General features: G+C 36.7%; 1 protein-coding gene and 1 long non-coding RNA gene across 3 annotated transcripts in view; one reads left to right on the top strand and one right to left on the bottom strand.

The window, feature by feature from the left end:
- Positions 1-19168, bottom strand: part of LOC139967836 (prominin-1-A-like) — a 54244-nt gene extending 35076 nt beyond the window's left edge. Inside the window, exons 1-3 of one of the 2 annotated variants that reach the window (XM_071971961.1) lie at positions 19009-19168; positions 2085-2350; positions 947-996 (exon numbers count right to left, since the gene is read on the bottom strand). In XM_071971961.1, the coding sequence (XP_071828062.1) occupies positions 947-996; positions 2085-2325 (291 nt within the window). In that variant the 5' untranslated portion in view covers positions 2326-2350; positions 19009-19168. Of the gene's footprint in view, positions 1-946; positions 997-2084; positions 2351-6600; positions 6757-19008 lie in introns of those variants that run through there. The other variant, XM_071971962.1, reaches the window with a different exon arrangement.
- The window catches only part of LOC139967838 (uncharacterized), a 26317-nt gene continuing 13306 nt past the window's right edge, over positions 8249-21259 (top strand). Inside the window, exon 1 of the long non-coding RNA XR_011793159.1 lies at positions 8249-9528. This is a non-coding gene — a long non-coding RNA (uncharacterized lncRNA). The remainder of the gene's footprint in view (positions 9529-21259) is intronic.

Below are 21259 nucleotides of genomic sequence, written 5' to 3'. Positions count from 1 at the left end.
TGGGGTCTCGCTGTAAAGGCTTAACATATATGAAACATGTAAGTTTTACATGCCAGATGCAAATTCCAGCGTGTGCTCGACACAAATTACAGACTGAAGGCTTATAATTAGATCTCCTGAGTGACCCACAACCGACCCGCACATTCTGTACTAGCTAGTCAAAATCCTACATCTCGCTCATGAGCTGCCATGTAACAAATTTGAAAAGTTCACACAGCATGCGTGTATGTTACTTTACAAAGTTACCATAAAGTTATACATTATTACAGCAAATTATAACATGTGCATGCCCCCATGTTGCATAAAGGAGGTCTCAAAATTCCATTTTGTTATCCTCAAAAGATTGCCCAATCCAGGTATAGAAAATTTATATTTTGTCTCTCCCATTGCTCTGACTAAAGTATTCCTGTGGCCCTCAAAAAAACAAAAACAAAAGTTCAGAACAGCTGCTATATGACAAAACATTCAGCCTCATTTAAAACAAGACATTCATGAGAGTACTCTCCAAGAAAGCTTATACTTGTGAATGAAAATGTTTACATTTGGTGAGAGTAGCTAGGATATTGAAGGAAATTAATCTAAAGGAATGAATTATGACATCAACTCAACTTCATGTTACCATGGGGAGACATCATAGAGAAATACATGTATATATGTGATTCCAGTTTGGGTTTAGGTTAAGAAGCTTTATGTTTAGTATCTTTCTCGGAAGTATGTCTTTCTTAACTCATCTTACATGGATTTAGATTTGATATTTAAACACTATTAATTAGCCATAATACTTAATAACATCCTTCAGTATTTCATTTGATAAACTTTTACTTATGAGAGGGACATATCCTGGACGTACCCATAATTGGAATCATTCAGTATATTGCTTACCTTGGATACCTTGATAAACGGTGTTGAAATGAAATTACATAAAAAGAAGTTTTGAGACATTTACCTCAATAAGATAGACTCCTGCGTTCTCCTGGAATGCCTCTATGTCAATATCTTTTGTAAAGAAAATAAACCAAAACTTGAAACAAATTTATCTAAACTGTTGCAATTTTTTTCATAATCATCCATAAAATCCATCTCTTTGATAAGCTTACTACTATTTGCACCTGTTTTATATTCAGTTCCATGTACTCGACCATCACACTCTTTAGTGTTCAGATTCATTAAAACTAACGAATTTGATATATTATAACAAAGTCATAGCCACCTTTAGCATTCAGACGCTGAAACGTCTATGTTGGGTGTGAAAAAAAGAAAGAAAAAAAGAGAGAGAAAAAAAAATGGAGAATGGAGACTGGTAAGAGCAGAGTAAAGCTTAAATGAATTGCAATATTGTGCATACAGTTGGATTTCACATTTGCTAAACGTACAATATTCTGACAGTTTATTAGATCTAAGTTAAGTAGACTGAAAACAGTAACTAAAGATTGGATAACTCATCTGTGAATGATCTGTTGTAACTTATTGCATCGCAAAATGCTATACCGCAATATGGCCAGATTGCCATACAGGTGGAGAAACGTATGATATATTATACAAAGGAACCCTAGTATATTTACCAGAGACAAATATACATTCGGCCTTCAATACTGAACCCGTAGTTATTCCTCTGTCTACTACCAAGGAGCAATTGTACACAATGCACTATTACTTCTGACCAAAATGTACCTAGCTTAGGAGATTTATGAATGACATTTACACCCCTATATATCCTAGCTATACTGTATGTATGCACTCCAATCTACTTACTTACATAACTGTTGCTTACAACCAGCATTTTGGCACTAAGCAGGATATAATTTATCTAGTAACGTATCACAAAATGGTCATATTGCATGTTATACGAGTGGAAGGATGTATACAGCAGTACACAGAAAACAATAGTTTAAACCAGATTAATTCCAGAGCCCACAAAGCTGGTACACGAAATAGGAACACTAAATTATTCCCTGCTTAGCTGCCTCTCACACCCACACCCCCCTCCCAAGCCCCACTGATTACCTGCCTCACATCAGTTGTCTGCAATTTAACACTGATGATGTTGTTTTAGTTAGTATTTTCAGCTTTTTCGTACACTTTACCTTGAATAACAGTTGCCAACCTTCCTGGAGCCACTAGTCTGATAAAACCTGTTGCTATGTTACCGAAAAATGCAGATCTTGTTGGTTCAAAATCATCTTGTGCTCGATATTCACAGAATGGTTCAAAGTCTGTGAACACTAACTTTCCGTCTGCTCCCTTCTCGACCCTAGCGGCTGTCTGCGTTAAGACGCATTTCAAAAAGGCACCGAACAGTAACCAAGACAACAGTAACCTCCCCATTGTGGTGAAAATCTGTTTTTAAGTTCTGAAAGAGAATTGGAAAGCTATATTTAAAGTCATTGAAGACTCGCCCCAAACCGCGTGCTGCCATCTGAAAAAGTTAACTTTCTGTTGCTTGCAAGTGACGTTTCGTTCGTGTCGCTACAAAATGCAGACAGTAATGAAACGTGATACCTTGTTATCTTTAGCTGGACCTGAGATGTCCATCGCTGTATCGTTTATACACTGTGCTGTGGGTATTGACCGCAGCTGTATGAACTGACTGTACACTAGTGTCTAATTACCGATGGTAGTGAGCTGTGTGTGTATTTTCTGGGATCGATGGTGGTGTCTAACAATTCTGTTACAACTCATTCGAAACTAGGTCAGATTACCGGCATTAGACGTTTCTTTTTGCGCGACTTTTCACACCCTTTAAAGGAACATTGCAACTGTACAAACTGCCTTACCTTGGTACACAGCTTACGTAAGGGAGAAACTTTGACATAATCCTTTTATAAATACTGGATTCTGACCATGTACAAATAAGAAAGATTTTGTCACCCCCTCTAGGACTTAATTTATTCAAACACACTGAAGAAAATGTGTCGCTAATCTACTGCAGTACAGGGACTTCTACTCTCCTTTTATGGTTTATGCTCTCAGGAACACTGCTATACCACAATAATAAAACACACACACAATATAAATATGGATTTGTAATGTCACAGCTAGGGGTGTTAGTTTTGCAATGTACGCCACAGGGGGGTGTTGGTTTTCCTTCTACCAGGATGTCAAGGATGATGTTGAAATATAAAAAAACACGCTCAGGAGGAAATTAAAAAGGAAAACGGGAGGAAATTCTGCCGTTTCAATTTACTACTTTATTAACATTGTGACATATAACAAAGATCTCTTCAACTATTTACAGAAAGAATTAATGTTCTCAATTGATTTTGATTAGAAACTTCACATCTTGGATCAGTCTCAAAATCTCCATGGAGTTACACTTTGGGCAACCCGCAGATATAAAATCACTTACAAAAAGACTCTTACATCTGGACTCTCTGGTCTGGACTGACATACAGCATTTATAACATTTGAGCCTCACACATGTTAGCATTACTGTTCCATACATGTTAGCTGTACTATTCCAATACATTAGCTGTACTATTCCAAAATATTAGCCCAAGTTAGCTGTACAAACTGCCATATGTTAGCCTGAAATAAATAACACATTATAGCATGTACAAACTCTCATACTGTTAACGAGGACACACATTGAGCAAGGTCAGATACTAACAACCTTGGCAACATCACTCAATACATTAGACCAAAAAATAAGCTTGATTATACTGCTACTGTAATTGGCAGATAGTCTGGAGAACTCTACACCTGTTACCACCCAGTGTATGGAACGCCAAATGGACCACAGTGACATGTACCACTACTAATTTGACATGTACTACTACTAATTCGAAGTGTACTACTACTAATTTGAAGTGTAATACATGTAAAATGTCGCGTACTACTACTAATTCGAAGTGTACTACATCTAAAATGTCGCGTACTACTACTAATTCGAAGTGTACTACATCTAAAAAGTCACGTACTACTACTAAATTGGAGAGATGGCGCTATTCACAATCTTTCCGATACCATGTCATCGAGTTGCGCATCTGCATTAAAATAATGATGAAGAAAACATATTCTTCAATACTCTGTATCTGGGGAAATTGCTGCTTGTGAATAATAGTGGGTATAACAATTTAGAGAGTTAAAAACTGGTGTATTTGATATATATATGTAAAAAACTCGATGAACATGTCAAAAAAATAGAAAACGGCGCCCAAACGCAAAATGCTGCTTTCCATTCAGAAAAGACCGGTGAGGTGCTACTGTTAATGAGCTAAAGTTAGGCTTCCTAGACTTTTTCTATATGCTAGGCCAGGCTGCGGCTAGGATATAGTGTCTAATTTAAATGATATTCCAAAACTGCTACTTGTTTAAATTATATACAGGTCTAGTACCGTATGCATTTTAGGTGTTCTACCAATGGCCTGAATATAGGCCTACTAAAGTACTAGGTCATGGATTAATTCCGAGCATAACTTAAGAGCCCAAATATACGTTACCGTTTAAATTTAGATTTTGGCACAGTAATGTGTGTATATGCAGAGCTTAGTATGCGTAGGATTAGGAGTATATATGTACGTGTCAGTCTTCCTGAATGTTCCCCTTCTCCTTGCCTTCAATACTAATACTATAATCACCATTGTCTGTGACCATTGGGCATCACAAAAATAAAATCCAGTGGTGGCAAAGCAACAAGTTTTCGAAGCCCCAGCAGGTGGAACCATCGATCCCCAAGAATGTGCTTAATGTAGCTTCAGTTTTTAACTCTTAAAATTGTTATACACATTATTATTCACAAGCAGCAATTTCCCCGTCATTGAAATGTCAAGAATGCTTTTTATTCCCCAGCTGTGCCAAAGTACATGCTATTTTCTATATTTGCCACAGACCTTAAAGGTATAAACTGTAAAATAGACATTTGAATCAACAGAGTATTGAAGAATATGTTTTCTTCATCATTATTTTAATGCAGATGCGCAACTCGATGACATGGTATCGGATAGATTGTGAATAGCGCCATCTCTCCAATTTAGTAGTAGTACGCGACATTTTAGATGTAGTACACTTCGAATTAGTAGTAGTACGCGACATTTTACATGTATTACACTTCAAATTAGTAGTAGTACACTTCGAATTAGTAGTAGTACATGTCAAATTAGTAGTGGTACATGTCACTGTGGTCCTTTTGGCGTTCCATACCAGTGAAAGGAAGTTTGTATTCTGGTACACACCTTGGCTTTGAGGACATTTGGTGTGTGACCATCAATTTGAGGACGTACGTCCTCAAATTGTAAAAATTGGGGGAATGGACTCAAAGTGACCTCAGAAAGCTCCTGTATCAGTATGGGGGATGTCCACAAAATTGTCACCATCAGACACAAATTTGGCTGAACTGAGTGTATGGTAGAAAACCCTGTTACGAAGAGCGCCCTCCCTCAGTCCTCGAATTGACATCCTCGAATTGATGTCCTAGAATTGACGTCCTCAATTCGTTTAATGTTTGTCGTTAACATGTACATCCTTAAATTGTCACTTCATGAAACTGTGTATGCATTGCCTTTTAATTGGTTGTTGTATTCATCCTCAGTAATATTATCAAAAGAGCAGTACTTTCATACTAGAAGCCTACATGTATTTTAACATTTCACATGCATCTTTATATGATTTTCAAAAACAATTGCATTGACTTCTTTTTCATTTCTGTAGTGGTTAAAAAGTGACTGCTTACTGCAAAACAAATTCAAAACCAGTTACCATGTTGGTTTTATCCCTACAACCATTATATTTGGTATTCGGGGAATAATATTTAGTCTGAGTTTTCTCACAGACTCTAGCATTGCTTCACAAACCTACAGATGATGTTACCATGAGTCTTTCAAGATATGCCATTTGTTTTCAGGGCTGCAGTTTCTGTTTGTCATTGGTAATTGGTTTTGGTCAAGTCATTGGTTTCTGTTTGAGATGACACAAGAACTTCCTTCTATTGTAACGATTTGTCAAATTTATAAGTGAATATTCTTAGATTGTGATAATTAGACCCTGTGAGAAATACCATTGTTATGTTTTGCAATGCAGTATTAGCTGCCTTGTCTTACCTTTCCTCCAATTAAAATCATACGTGCCATTTGATTAGCTGGAGGGCCACTTGAATCTTAAGCTGGGTAGTCCTGCTGGCCAGTTGCCAAAAAAACCCCCCAAAAAAATAGAAATATTGATTTTCTTTCGCCTTTCTACCTTTTTTATTGCTGACAGCCATAGAGACCTTCAACATAACTAGCGGTATTTGTTTGCACGAACTTTGGCAAATTATTAAGCCATATCTCCAGATCGAACTACAATTGATGTGGTTGTATGGCTGAAATGATCTACAGATAATATGTGCATGCGAGGAGGGGAGAGGGGTTGAGAGGTAAACCTGCAAATGGGACTGCACACATGATTTTTCAGGGTTATTATAATCAAGCCTCATGTGATATTTCCATGAACCATGAAAATCACAAGATAAGACCTTAAACTATGAAGCAATTTCCACAAAGCTTTGTGACCATGTCTCAGTCTGTAGACCCCATATTAAGTAGAATGGCTGGTGTAATAGAAAGAACTAAAATAGAACTTTTAAAATAAACCCATGGTAGGATTGATGTATAAAATCTGACTTACTTTGAACTCTAATCGTTGGCTCTTAAAACTGATGCTCCCAGCATGTACGTACAGCTGCCTCTAGAGGTATTTACAATGCACGTTGTTTCCAGACCACAGTAAACGCGTGACTGCTATGGCGCGGAATGAAACTCAAGTTCCATGGGTCGCGAATAGCGACAAATAACAAGTCAACACGATGAATTGCTCGTTTCATAAGCTAAACAAGGGCATAACAAACACCTTTTGAAATGAATATCTTTCTTTCTTTTCTTTCAAACAACCGAAACTTCTCAAAAGGACCAAAATTTCTTTCACATCCTTTGTACAGATGATTGAATTTGTTTGAAAACACATAAGTCATAACAATCAAACCACAATTTACAGAGTTAACAAAACTCCCATTCCAAAGAATTTCATGCTGAAAGTTTCCAAACATCCTGTGATATGATTGTCTGATAGTCCCTTACCATTGTCTGCAAGCACTGTTGGATATAGATTTTAATTATTGTTCTTAATTATTAAACTTATTATTAATTATTAAACTTAATTATTGTTCGATAATATCCATGCGGGTAGCTACACAATAATGGTCCGCATTCCGAAAGAGGAATCCAATTTAAAAGGTAAAAAGATGGCTTTGTCCTGCTACCTTTGCTAAGCACGAAATCCATCTTACCATTGATCTAATACAAATCTGGTTAGAAATCCACGCGCACTCCTTGCTGTACGTAGACAAAGATACCGAGAAATTTAGCTGGACGTGTATGCAATTAAAGTGCTGCGATTGTAAACTGAGTCGTACTTTACGACAAGGTTTACTACAGTGTAAAGTTTATAATTAAACTATATTGTAAAACAAAAACGTCTCTTACGTAATATGTGGTTACTGGTGATACGTCAGTCCTCCTCACATATAATAAGCATGCGGGAAAAAGTTTAGATTAATTTAATGTTCCACCTAGACAAATTATGATGTAATTAACCGCTCTACACTTACCTTTGATAGATGGTAGAAAATATCTCGCGCGGTTCCAGGGTAAGATTATGAACAATTTACTTAAGATTTTTAATATTCGTTCTTGTCAATTACTGCCTACTTTTTTAGCTTTCTCAAAAGTGTGATAGTGGTGGCGCACTTTCAAAAAGATAATAAGATTGCGCTCTACACATCTATAGTGCTCAATGAACACAATGTATGTTGTTCGAATAATAATATTAATAATATTTATTTATATAACACATTATACTGTAAGCCAATGAGGCTTCTTCGCGAGTTCCTGCTTGCAGGAGGATCTAATATACATACATACATACATACATACATACATACATACATACATACATACATACACACACACATACATACATACATACATACATACATACATACATACATACATACATACTGACGGTCTCAATTGCAACTGCTTGTAACGTTACCGTCCCGTGTGAAGATAGCCAAGTTTGTACTATAGGCTATCATAATGTGTGCACTCAAATATTATAACAACAGGTGTTGTTGAAACACATATGACAAGAAGCACTCATGATAGGTATATGTAGTTGAATTTTGTTTCTAAGAATATGTTTATTTGAATTATTCTTTTGATCACAAAATGTTAGGAGTTGAGACAATTTATGAACGTTGTGAGCAAGTACGAGGCTTTTTAGGGGCGTGTTGTTGTTGTTGTGTCATTGAGATCAATTGGTAATATTTTCACTTAAGGGCCTCAATTAAATCAGTGAAAGTGCGGTATTTTTATTCTTGCACTTTGTCTCTAGGCACTTGTATTACTAATTTACATTGGTTTCTGACATTCACAGCATATTCATAGCCAATAACAATTTTATAGACAGTATGTAAGGGAGTTGTATATGTTGTACAGTAGTGTGCACTGCATGATGCCTAGGCCAGCATATATATGACTAGTCTACGGTAAAATTTCCCGTTTCAGAATTTGACAGTAATTTTGTTGTTGAATACTATTTACAGCATTCATCATTTAATATTTTTGTGCACATTCTATAGGCATCGGTTGCGCACAAGTCAATGTTTTGTCAGGGGTCATTATAACTAAGTACTGTGCGTTCTTGTAGAGGTATTTTAAAGTTCATGAGAGGACGCAAACGTATTTAAGACATTGCGTCCCGGGGACACAACTCTTAAAATCCTGGTAACAATACTGCTTCCAAAGTTTCTCAGGTAAAAATATAGTTCTTTGCAGTTCTTTTGCAGTTCAGGACCAGTTAGGACCAGTTTTTTTGTAATAGCATCAAAGAGCACAGGCCTTGTTTAGTGCTCGGCAATGAACTTCCATTATGTAGACAAAAGTGCAATCAGCCGCATTTAAACGTGTTAAGTTCAACGCGGTCATTGTAAAACGTTGGTAAATATAAAAAGAAAAGTGGTGGAATTATCAAAGGCAATGGTGACATAAATAAACCACTTTTTGTATAGCCATTACACACCTACTTGTCCCAAGGGAAACCAATAATGGATTTCCTAAATAATACAAAAACAAGGAAATAAAAACTGGTTAAGTCAGTAACCCGGCTGAGAGAGGGGAGTCCTCCATTGCTGTAGTTAGCATGTGTATTACTGTACGTACACTGTGTATATTAGATACACATATACACACACAGGGTGTTTATACCCAAAGCAATTGGAGGGTTCATCAAATTGAGGTGACATGCCTGAGCGAAATTTACGTCCTCGAAATGATAGAGCCGTATGTGTGTGTGACACCTCGCTTTTAAACTTGATATCTCAAGAAGGGAAGCTTTGACCAATCTCATATTTGGTGAGTAGGTGTCTCACATTGAGTAGCAGTAGCCTATTATTTTTAATGAAGTTCAAAGGTCATTTGAGGTCACCAGGCTTTAAATTGTGACAACTTCGTTAACAGGATATCTCACGAAGGGAAACTTGGACCAATCTCATATTTGGTGAGTAGATGCACCAAATTAAGTAGAAGCCTAATGTTTTTAGAAAAGTTCAAAGGTCATTTGGGGTCACCAGGGGCAAATTGTGAAGAACCTTGTAAACATGATATCTCAAGAAGGGAAGCTTGGATCAATCTTGTATTTAGTGTGAAGGAGTACCACATTTAATTAAAAGCCTACTTTTTTATGGAGGTCAAAGGTCATTTGGAGTCACCAGAGGCCAAATTTTGGAAACCTTGTTTAATAATCTACTGTATCTCCCACCGACCATTCTGTTTGATAACATGTGCGTTACGCCTCATAAGAAGAGGAGGCTATCGGCAATTGGAAATAAGCTTATGGGCATCCGTAGAATCCAACCAAGACTTACGGAAAAATCTGCATAGTCGTAAGCGCATCGCTCCAGTACATACTTTCGTTACAGACATTGCGTGCACTAAGATGTACTCTTTAACATACAGTGGTGCAATTGGACGTTTTCCATCATATTTCAGGTTGAATGTAGTTTAATTTGAGAAATGAACAGGCGCCATTTATGAAACTTAAAATAAAATAAAACTGTTAGCAAACTGCTTATCCACTAGGGAACCTGTGTAAGAGAATGTGTTAAAGTAAGTTGGCCTGACGTTTCGATCCTAGCAGGATCTTCTTCAGAGGCTAAATGACAAGTAACAGTGAAAGAAGGGACAAATACATGCACAGAATACAGACAGGTTAATGAGCATGGTGAACACAAAGAGATGGATGTAAGGGGATTAGCAGAAAAGGGATGGAGAGAAGAAAAAAAAAGAAGCCAACAGCTAGGGGAAGAGGAGAGGTAGTAGATAAACAGTGGAGGGACAAAAAGAGGATTAAGGAAAGGGGGTAGGGAATATGAAACTTAACAGTAGTCTAGTTAGATTTTTTACAATGATTAAACTCAATGCGTGTGTGTAAAACTGTCTTAGCTGTTTGGCAGTGTGTGCCCGAGCGGTGCCTGGATCAGCTGTTGATCTCAAGTTGTATAGTCTCTTCCACCAGTTTCAGCATACTGTAGGTATGCCTTAAAAGTACAACTTTCGTCACGTTTATGATTACGGGACAATTCAAAGTCCTAAATTATTTCTTAAGGCATTTTCTTACATAGCATCAGTCATAATTCACAAAATATACTATTTAAGGAGTTTTGTGGTCAGTGTGCTGTTATTGCTGCTAGAATTTTTTGGAAGTTAGATGCTCTTTAAACCTTAGATTTTCATTGTGCTCACATTACCCATTGTTTTCACACATCAATCTGCAGTTAAAGACAAGATAAATAATTGGAAAAAAGGAACGAATCAGGCTGATCGAGCAGCGGTTCAAAGTAGTAGTGATATACTGTATAGGCTTAGGACTCATGCAAACCTAGCTACCGTATATGCCTATAGTGTACTACTAGTGGAACCCTAATGTACATAACAGAAGCCAATTAGCTATCTTCGTAAGTATTTTTGCAGATGTTCTATTTTGATTTGTTTGAGACACTACAGTAGGCCTAGCTGCTTATTTACGATACTGAGAAATGTTTTACTTGTTCATAACTTACTTTTGGTGGAACATAATTTTCCAATGTGCAACTTTGTAGCACCATGTATCTGCCTTAGAGCCCAACCTTTTGTTCATAGAAAGTATTGATGTTGTAGATCTGCACTATGGAGACTTGAACAGCTGTAGTCATGGCGGCGAGTGAAGTAGATTTTTAGTCACGGTCGCCAAATAGCGGAAAAAGTACATTTAAAAACGTTGTCAAGGCCTGAAAAGCTTTAAAAATGATTTCTCATTGTAGAAGTCATGGATACTTTTCAGAGGCTTGGTATATGGATTTGCAATATTATTGAGTACAAGAATCCTGTTGCTTGTGAGTTCAAATTTCATTTGAGGTCACCAGAGGTCAAACTCTGAAATGCCCTTTACGATACCTAATGATGGGAATCGTGGCTACTTCTCATACTATGGTGTGAAGATGCATCACATTGAGTACAAGACTCATATTGTTTTTGGTGGAGGTGTGTTATTGCCACGTACAGTATACTGACCTGTGTTTAACATGCCGTACTGTAATTGTACATCAACATAGTGGTTCAGGCCATTTTTATTGTAACAGCTCCTTCTGGTTTACAAGCAGAAGTCTAGTGCAATGAAGCCATCGAAACCTCAATGTGTTTCCTGGTACTATTGAGAAAGCCATACATTGAAGACACATTTCGTTATGCTTATTTTACTACATTATTATGGAACATTTGGCATATATCCACTATGATAAATTAACTAGCATTAATCATATCTAAATTGCAGGTTACTTCTTCATTACAGTATGAAATGTGCTAAAAATTTTAAGAACAATTTCTTTGACCTTCTCCATTTTAATCTGATGGTACGCCTACAGAAATACTTGAGTATGTAATTTTGGTCCTTAAGTGTTTGTGCTGGGTAAAATTGTAGACCTTCTGTACTTCAAAAAACGACACTAAAATGCTAGTTTCATTGCAGCAAAATGCTAACTTGTTCTTTCTCTCTCAGTCTCTATTCTGGAATGTCATCTTGTCGTCATGTATAAGTTGATATATATATATATATATATATATATATATATAAATGAAATCGTCATGAGTTGGAAAATCAAGAACAGTGAAAAAACTTCCAGCCTCCACCGGGATTCGAACCCGGGCCTCCCGCTTTCGAACCCGGGCCTCCCGCTATATATATATATATATATATATATATATATATAATATATATATATATATATATATATATATATATCAATGCACTCTTGCAACTGAGCTTCTGATCATAATTACCAACATGTACAGCACATGTAAATAGAGTTAGTGAAATTAACTGTGTGCATGATACATATATCTATAAACTTCAGTGGCAATGAATATATATGATACTGTACTTAAAAATTTAAACAACTGGCTGAATTTTAAACTACAGTATGTACACACTGTCATATTATATTTAAACAGTTAATGTGAATGTGTAATATACGTAGGCAGCTCAACAGTGTATGCAACAGTATATGAAGTGAATTGTCATCAGCATTGGATATAACCTTAGAAAAATCAATAATGTGTACAATGCATGCACAGTCTGTAGTGTCTACTTAATTAACAAGAGCCCAAGGGCACTGTGGTTCCTTGCTTGGGGTATATGACAATACACATAATATTATCAAGCAAGATTGGGCTCAAATAGTCCAAGTAATTGTGGTCCTACATGTTCCCATAAAGTAACCAACACTATAGTCAACACTTTTGTGATCACAAAATGTGATCGGATTTTGGATCAAAAGGCACTTTTGAGATCTAAATATGGCGTCGAAAATGTAAGAAATATAAGAGACCTACAAGCGTGTCAACAGATATGATAACATTGGTGACCTCAGATGACATTACCTTTAAGTTTCAAAATGTTCCACCACCTGTTCACAACTTGTCCCAAAATATCAACCATGTCACACCTTGGCATTGAGATTTAATTGCATTAAATTAAAAAAAATTAACTTTGAACTTGTATACATAACTTCACACACAAAGGTCACCCGAAGGTCAACCAATTGACATTTTTGATCGGTGAGACTGCATGACTGTAAAAATTCAAACATTTTTTCTTTGCCCATTTTCTCCCCCCAAAATACTACTTTTTTAACATTAGCTGACCTTTGGTGACGTTGGACCACATGACCGTTAAGTTTGAAAATATTCCCCTATACCATTTGCAACTTGTCCAAAAAAATAAACCTTGTCACACCTTGGCACTGGGAGTAAATTGCATTAAATGTCTGAAAATTAACTTTGACCTCATATAACTTCGAACACGAAGGTCACATGGGGGTCAACCCATTGACATTTATGATCAGAAGGTACCTTTAACATCTGAAAATAGCATCGAAACTGTAAAAATCCACAAAACACGAAAAGATCACCAGAGGTCAAATTGAGGTCAAGGGTCACCCAGATGCGGGTCGACAATTGGATTACATTGAAGCAACTCCCAACTCTAACGGACAATTTGTTCTCAAGTTATCGCAAAAATACTAGTTTTTTATCATTAATTGACCTTTGGTGACCTCGGATCACATGACCCTTAAGTTTGAAAATATTCCCCTATACCATTTGCAGCTACTCCAAAAATATCAACTTTGTCACAACTTGGAACTGGGAGTTATTGCATTAAATGTCTGAAAATTAACTTTGACCTATATAACTTCGCACATAAAGGTCACACGGGGTCAACCTATTGACATTTATGATCAGAAGGTACCTTTGACATCTGAAAATAGCATCGAAACTGTAAAAATCCACAAAACACGTAAAGGTCACCAGAGGTCAAACTGAGGTCAAGGGTCACCCAGATGCAGGTCGACAATTGGATTACATTGAAGCAACTCCCAACCCTAACGGACAATTTGTTCTCAAGTTATCGCAAAAATACTAGTTTTTTATCATTAATTGACCTTTGGTGACCTTGTATCACATGACCGTTAAGTTTGAAAATATTCCCCTATACCATTTGCAACTACTCCAAAAATATCAACCTTGTCACACCTTGGCACTGGGAGTTATTGCATTAAATGTCTGAAAATTAACTTTGACCTCATATAACTTCGCACACGAAGGTCACACGGGGGTCAACCTATTGACATTTATGATCAGAAGGTACCTTTAACATCTGAAAATAGCATCGAAACTGTAAAAATCCACAAAACACGAAAAGGTCACCAGAGGTCAAATTGAGGTCAAGGGTCAACCAGATGCGGGTCGACAATTGGATTACATTGAAGCAACTCCCAACCCTAACGGACAATTTGTTCTCAAGTTATCGCAAAAATACTAGTTTTTTATCATTAATTGACCTTTGGTGACCTCGGATCACCTGACCATTAAGTTTGAAAATATTCCCCTATACCATTTGCAACTTGTCTCAAAAGATCAACTGTGTAACACCTTGGCACTGGGAGTTATTACACTAAATGTCTGAAAATTAACTTTGACCTCATATAACTTAACATACAAAGGTCACCTTGGGTCAACTTATTGACAATTTTGATTGATGAGACCTAAATTAGAGCATCAAACTATACAAATTCAAACATTTTTTCTTTGCCCATTTTCTGCCCCCAAAATACTAGTTTTTTAACATTAATTGACCTTTGGTGACCTCAGATCACATGACCGTTAAGTTTGAAAATATTCCCCTATACCATTTGCAACTTGTCCAAAAATATCAACCATGTCACACCTTGGAACTGGGAGTTCTTGCATTAAATGTCTGAAAATTAACTTTGACCTTGTATAACTTCGCACACGAAGGTCACACGGGTGTCAACCAATTGACATTTTTGATCGGAAGGTACCTTTGATATCCAAATCTAGCATCAAAACCAAACATTTCCTTTTTTGCTCGTTTCCTCCCAAAATAAGCACATTTTTTCTAATGTGACCTTTGACCTTTTGACCTTGGTTTCAGATGTAGTTTAATCTCCTGATTCCAAAAAACAAAACGACAAGTCTGTACAACCATCCTAACTCCGACCGAAAAACTTTGACCCCATATAACTTCGCACATAAAGGTCACACGGGGTCAACCTATTGACATATATGATCAGAAGGTACCTTTGACATCTGAAAATAGCATCAAAACTGTAAAAATCCCCAAAAACACGTAAAGGTCACCAGAGGTCAAACTGAGGTCAAGGGTCACCCAGATGCGGGTCGACAATTGGATAGCATTGAAGCAACTCCCAACCCTAACGGACATTTCGTTCTCAAGTTATCGCAAAAATACTAGTTTTTTATCATTAATTGACCTTTGGTGACCTCGGATCACATGACCGTTAGGTTTGAAAATGCTCCCCTAACCAGTTCACAACTTGTCCCAAAATATCAATCTTGTCACACATTGGCACTGGGAGTTATTGCAGTTTTAATATTTTCGGTTTTTGGACCATAACTGACCTTTTGTGACCTTTGTGGGCACCAGAAACAATAGGGCACACCTTCTCCATATGGCGGATCTATAGTCCAAGTTTGGCCTCAATCCAACATTCCCTTATTGAGATAGAGCGTACCCAAGCAAGTGTCACAGACACACACACACACACATACATACATACATACATACATACATACACACACACACACGCCAACCTGACTGCATAGGTTCCTTTTGCTAAAGCAAGGAACCAAAAACAGAACTTTAATAATACCCATTATATATTTGTATAAAGGGACTGTTTGGTGTCTGGAGCTGGAATATTTTAAAGCAGTTGCTGCTAGCCTAGCTAATGTTACAGTTAAACCAACCTTGAGATATGAAGCTTAATTCACTGCAAGTCTATATGGGGGGGGGGAGGGAGGTGGGGGAGTTAAATTTCTCAGTTCACTGGACTATGAAGAGACAATACTGATTTCCTCTTACCAATCACCAATGTTATGAATAACAAACATGTTAAGTATACAAATATTATTTTCTGTAAGTTTATGATCATATTCAATTCACAATTCACTATAACTCAAACTTTATTATCACTCATTTTATTGATGAGTATATTTTGCTTCAAAGGTGTCCATTTGCCTTACATCACTTCTTCATGCAGTCTTGAGACATCGGGGTGGGGGCAGCCAAATACAGAAAACTTCTGTGAGGGTGAGGCTTAACCCCACAGCATAATATCAGGGAGTCAGCCCCACCCTCAACTGGCAGAATATACAGAATATGAAATATATTCATAAATTACATCAATATAACATAAATGTATGTGAGGTACAATGTGGACAGTCAAAAATGATTCAACATTGCTTTCAAAAGTTGCAAAAATATTGAACATTGTGCATAAAACACCCTACATTTGACCAAAATATCTCAAAGGAGCTGGAAGTGGTCCCCCCCCCCCCGCCAATTAATTAAATACAGGAGTGCATATAGCACACACATGCATGTGTATACATATTAAGCTAGCAGCTAATAAATAACAGTCATATGGTGACGTGTGCCCAAAATATTGGTTAATATTAGATCTGTCATGTCATTTTCTACCTGCTCAAAATATTAAATTATATTTTTCTGGTACACATTTGTAGCATGGTTTGTACAAACAGTATATACTTTAAATTTTAAATGGTCTGATTGTAAATCTCAATTGCTATGATGAACACATATGGCATTAATACTATTATTTTTTGTTACAGTTTGTTCGTTTGTTGCAGGAACAATATATCTTTCATAGGCTTAGTAAGATTTTCCGCTCCGAATAAATAAAGGGTTGTGGCATTTAACTAAAATTGTCCTCCAGGTGAACTCAATCATGAAAACAATATGAAAGAAGGATACAGCCAGCTAAGCATGCAAAAAGGGTTTTCCCAATAATTTTTTGGGGGAAATATAGAGTAGGAATATTCAGTACATCGATGTAGGCTTCCTTGTTTGCTTTTGTGACCAATGTAAAGTGTGCCAATTGGAAACGGAGATGGCACAGCCAGCTGTGACGCGTGCATAAATTTCTATGACAAAAATATTTAATGAACAGACCTTTGATGTGCCGACTGATCTTTGCAGACAAACCCCACACCAGCTTCCATCGCACACATTATTCCTCAAAATTTAGAATCTAACACAAATGCTTAAACAATTCATTCAACTGGATGTCTTTTTGCTATCTTCTGTTATAACTAGCACACTTGCTATGATCAAACTTCTGCTAAAGCACAAACAAGTTTAATACCACAATCTGAAGGACTGATTTGATTTTCTCTAACACGCATGATATCTGTCATGGATGTACAGTAACATTTCAAAATCACCAATAACACATCTGACAGTTTTATTTGAAAAGTGTTTTCTCCTTCAGTGACCAGCTATAGCCCATCCATACAACAAACATATATCACCTCAAATTATGAAGCTTACAATATCTCATATATAACATTATATACAGCTTTCAATGATACATATACAATGATATATATATATATATATATATATATATATATATATATATATATATATATATATATATATATATATATATATAGAAATGTAATAGTACTGCGCATGAAACGCATAGAAAGTTTTGATATCTTAATTTTATTGAGAACGAGTTCAATTTACTTATATAAATAAATAAATAAATAAATAAATATATATTGCATTTCACGAATATCATTTCAGGTTGAAACATTGCAGGTTTTATATGTTTCAGTACTTCAATAATTAACAAAGAACACATGGAAAAGATGAAAGTTAAGAAACTAGAGTGTACAACTGGGACAATATTTATGTATCATATCTCTGTTTCTATGCATGTGATACAGGCGCGTAGCCAGGAATTTGCCAAGGGAGGGGCGAAACTTTAGAATCGGCATTGCAAACTATGTAAGCGTAGCGCCACCATGGTTGGCGCGAAGCGTACAAGAAAATTTTGGCTGTAAAAGCCTCCCAGATCGCTGGAAATGGCACTTCCCAGGCCTTATAAGTTGCATCTTAGCATTTTCTCTTTTGAAAATACTAGCGATATCATAAAAACATTAAAAAAAATTTTTTTTAAATATGCTCATGTGATTGATCAATCTGCAGTAATAATCATCAAGAATAAAATGTATGTCAGTGTTCAACTATGGGCACCAGACAGAGAATAATAAACAAATATTAAGAGGCTCACAGTGCAGGCAGTTCTATAAAAATTCAAACATTATTATGAAAATAGAGCATTTAAAATTAATATCATATTAACGTCTTTCCGTGACTGACTTGAAACCCATTTTAGGTATGTCTATCAGCATATGTTAGAAAGGATTTGAATGTACATTGGCTATTTCATTAATTACTAGTTCATGTTGCTAGTAACTTTGCTATTGTATAGAACGTCCTTGCTGAAGACTTAATTCTCATCTTCTTAATCTTACAAGACCTAAAAGTAACTCTTTTTTTTTATCTCACTCTACCTCAAATATGTGAAATGGAATATGGTTGAACTTGACATCAAACATATCAAACTACAGGCCGCATATAACGTCCATGTTAGGACGTAGGCTACCACGGGTGTCCCAATTTAAGGAAATTTGCATATGGCCATTTGAATTTGACTTGGAAGCTGGAAGACATATAGCACACTAACTTACACTTACAGCCTACACTATGCCTAAGTTTAGACGAAACTTACGCCAACGGGTTTAAACTAATTATTAACGATACAACAACATTGGCGATATTTATCGAAACTATAGCCTAAGCCTACCAAGTTTTCTATTTCACGGATCACCGAGCCTTGACTACGGAAAACTGTACCATGATTCCATGCAGAATCATGTGTGGTTTTCACTTACGGATTTAGGCATACGATTAGAGTAGCAGCTCCCTGATTCATGTATAATTCAACATAGATCTACTCAAGGGCTAGACTACTAGTTAAATATTCTGATAAATGACAACAACTAAGCAAAACATTTTCATTTTACTTACAATGTTCACAGAAGAAACACTTCACAATAGGCTTCGTTTTCGATAAAATTCACTGGTAACGTTTTTTGGTTAATATTTCCGTTTCTAGTCTAATATATGCTGTTACGTACACGAGAGTGGAGACGTCAATATACACAAAACTGGATGGTTGGCCACACATCACTGCACCTGTTGAGACTGACCTATTGTATCGCTAAAAGTGGGTGGAGCCAACGGGAATTACTGTGAATCACTCTTAAACTTTCAAGAGATGTAAAGAGAACAAAGATTTCAAAGTAAACAAACCTTTTTATGCATATTTTACGTTGGGAGTTTGTTTTGGAGAGGACGCTGAATGGAGGGAAGGGTGGGAGGGGGAGGGGTGGCGGGCGTGACACGGAATGGATCCCGGAAAAGGAACAGTAGGCTACGTACGATATGGTTCAATTTGATATCCTAGGCTAGAATGACAGATAACACTTAGCCTACGTACAATTTGTAAGACTTATCTTCCGAAAATGTACAGAGAGCAGAGGGAGAACATGAAGAACGAGAAAAAATGAAAAAATATATAGACCTACATAAATTAATATAAATAAATAAATCGACAGAGGGTGTCATTAGTTAGCCTCAGTCTCTCATTAGCAATTCACGAACACGTTTACGATAGTATATCGCTTTAAACACATAACAGTTGTATATGACTGGTACGATCAGGCAGCGTTGATAATATCATATACTATAATTAGAGCATCATTTCGAAAAATGAGGCCCAATGATTTGCATTTCGCGAAAAGTAGCAACTAATAGTATATACGTAAGTGATAAAATAAGTGACCGTTAAAGGTGTCATATATGTGCCGTCAGTATACCGAAAAAACCAGAGCACCTCGTATATAGATAGGCCTATAAATGTATATATATATATATATATATATATATATATATATATATATATATATCCCATCCCCCTCTAAAATTTCTGGCTTAGTCCCTGCACAATTGGGGTCAGTGGTTGCTCCCGCAGAAATAAACGTCTGTCTGAGGCATATTTAGACTATATTTTTGTGAGTAGCTCTTACGTGGCGCCACTGTCTAAGTTGGTGAAAAATCTCGGAGTCCGGGAGGCGAAATTATTTTTCCCACTTCGACGCGGCCATATTAGCATAATGGGCGTGGACTATCGGTCGTTGTTGGTCCACGTCACAGACTATGCAATGATATCTCTCGGGTGTTTGTTTGGGTGCTGAAAGTTCTCAATTAAGTTACATGTCAGGGATTCTAGTACACGTACCAGTATAATAAATAGTATAGTACAGAGGGACATTGCTATTTAGGCATAGTTATAGCAGCGAGCTGCTACTCTAACAGTAACAGCTCCCTGGTTATAGTTAATACAGACGCAAGTGACAACTGTTTAATAAAATGGGTAGAATATTTCAAGTCCGTAACAATACGAACTAATGATGAAAGCACGTAGGCTCCTTACTGCCGTTTAAAAGGGGGTTCAAGTTATAAATGAACAAATAATTTAGAATGATGGATAAAACAATATGGGGCACAATACAATACATGTATCTTTGTAGGTTTCTAGCATTGAAAGGTCAGTGGGCCTACCTGGTGTAATATGAAGTGTAATAATCAATACCACGGGAGGTTCATTTGTAACTTTTCCAGACCCTGCTGTCACGGGAGGTTCTTTTCCAAACACGGGAGGTTCATAACACATCTAATAAACAAACACAGTTTGATTTTGTGATGGAATTTACCTCAAGAGCTCTATAAGACCCGATTGACTGGGAGGAGCAGTCGCACATCATCATGGATCTCATGAAGTCATGTCTTAGGCCTGAGTATATTAGGCCTGAGTATATTAGCTGAGTATATTATTAAAGAGCTATACGTAAGAGCTCGAAGTCGAAGTCACAAACTTGCCGGCCTGTGACGCATTTCATAAGCCACGCCCATGTGGCCGCGTCGAAGTGGGAAAAATAATTTCGCGTCCGGGAGTGTCTTAATTATATGCAATATGTGGGAGTAACTTACAACATCATATTCATTCTATGCTTCTATATTGCTTCATTTCGAACACCAACTTAATGCCATTTGAGGGTCTGTAAACAGTTAAAGGTCAACCGTCGTTTTTTACCTCAAATATTTTATAAGAGAATCATCAAGGACCTATACATGGTGGGCAATGCCTTTACCATTTAGCAAACGCAATCGAAAACGTTTAAATATTAAAGGTATTTATTCCGACGACGTACAGTAC

The sequence above is a fragment of the Apostichopus japonicus genome, chromosome 5, assembly GCF_037975245.1.
Source record: "Apostichopus japonicus isolate 1M-3 chromosome 5, ASM3797524v1, whole genome shotgun sequence".
Classification (NCBI taxonomy): Eukaryota; Metazoa; Echinodermata; class Holothuroidea; order Aspidochirotida; family Stichopodidae; genus Apostichopus; species Apostichopus japonicus.
This window is presented reverse-complemented; position numbering and strand designations above follow the sequence as displayed.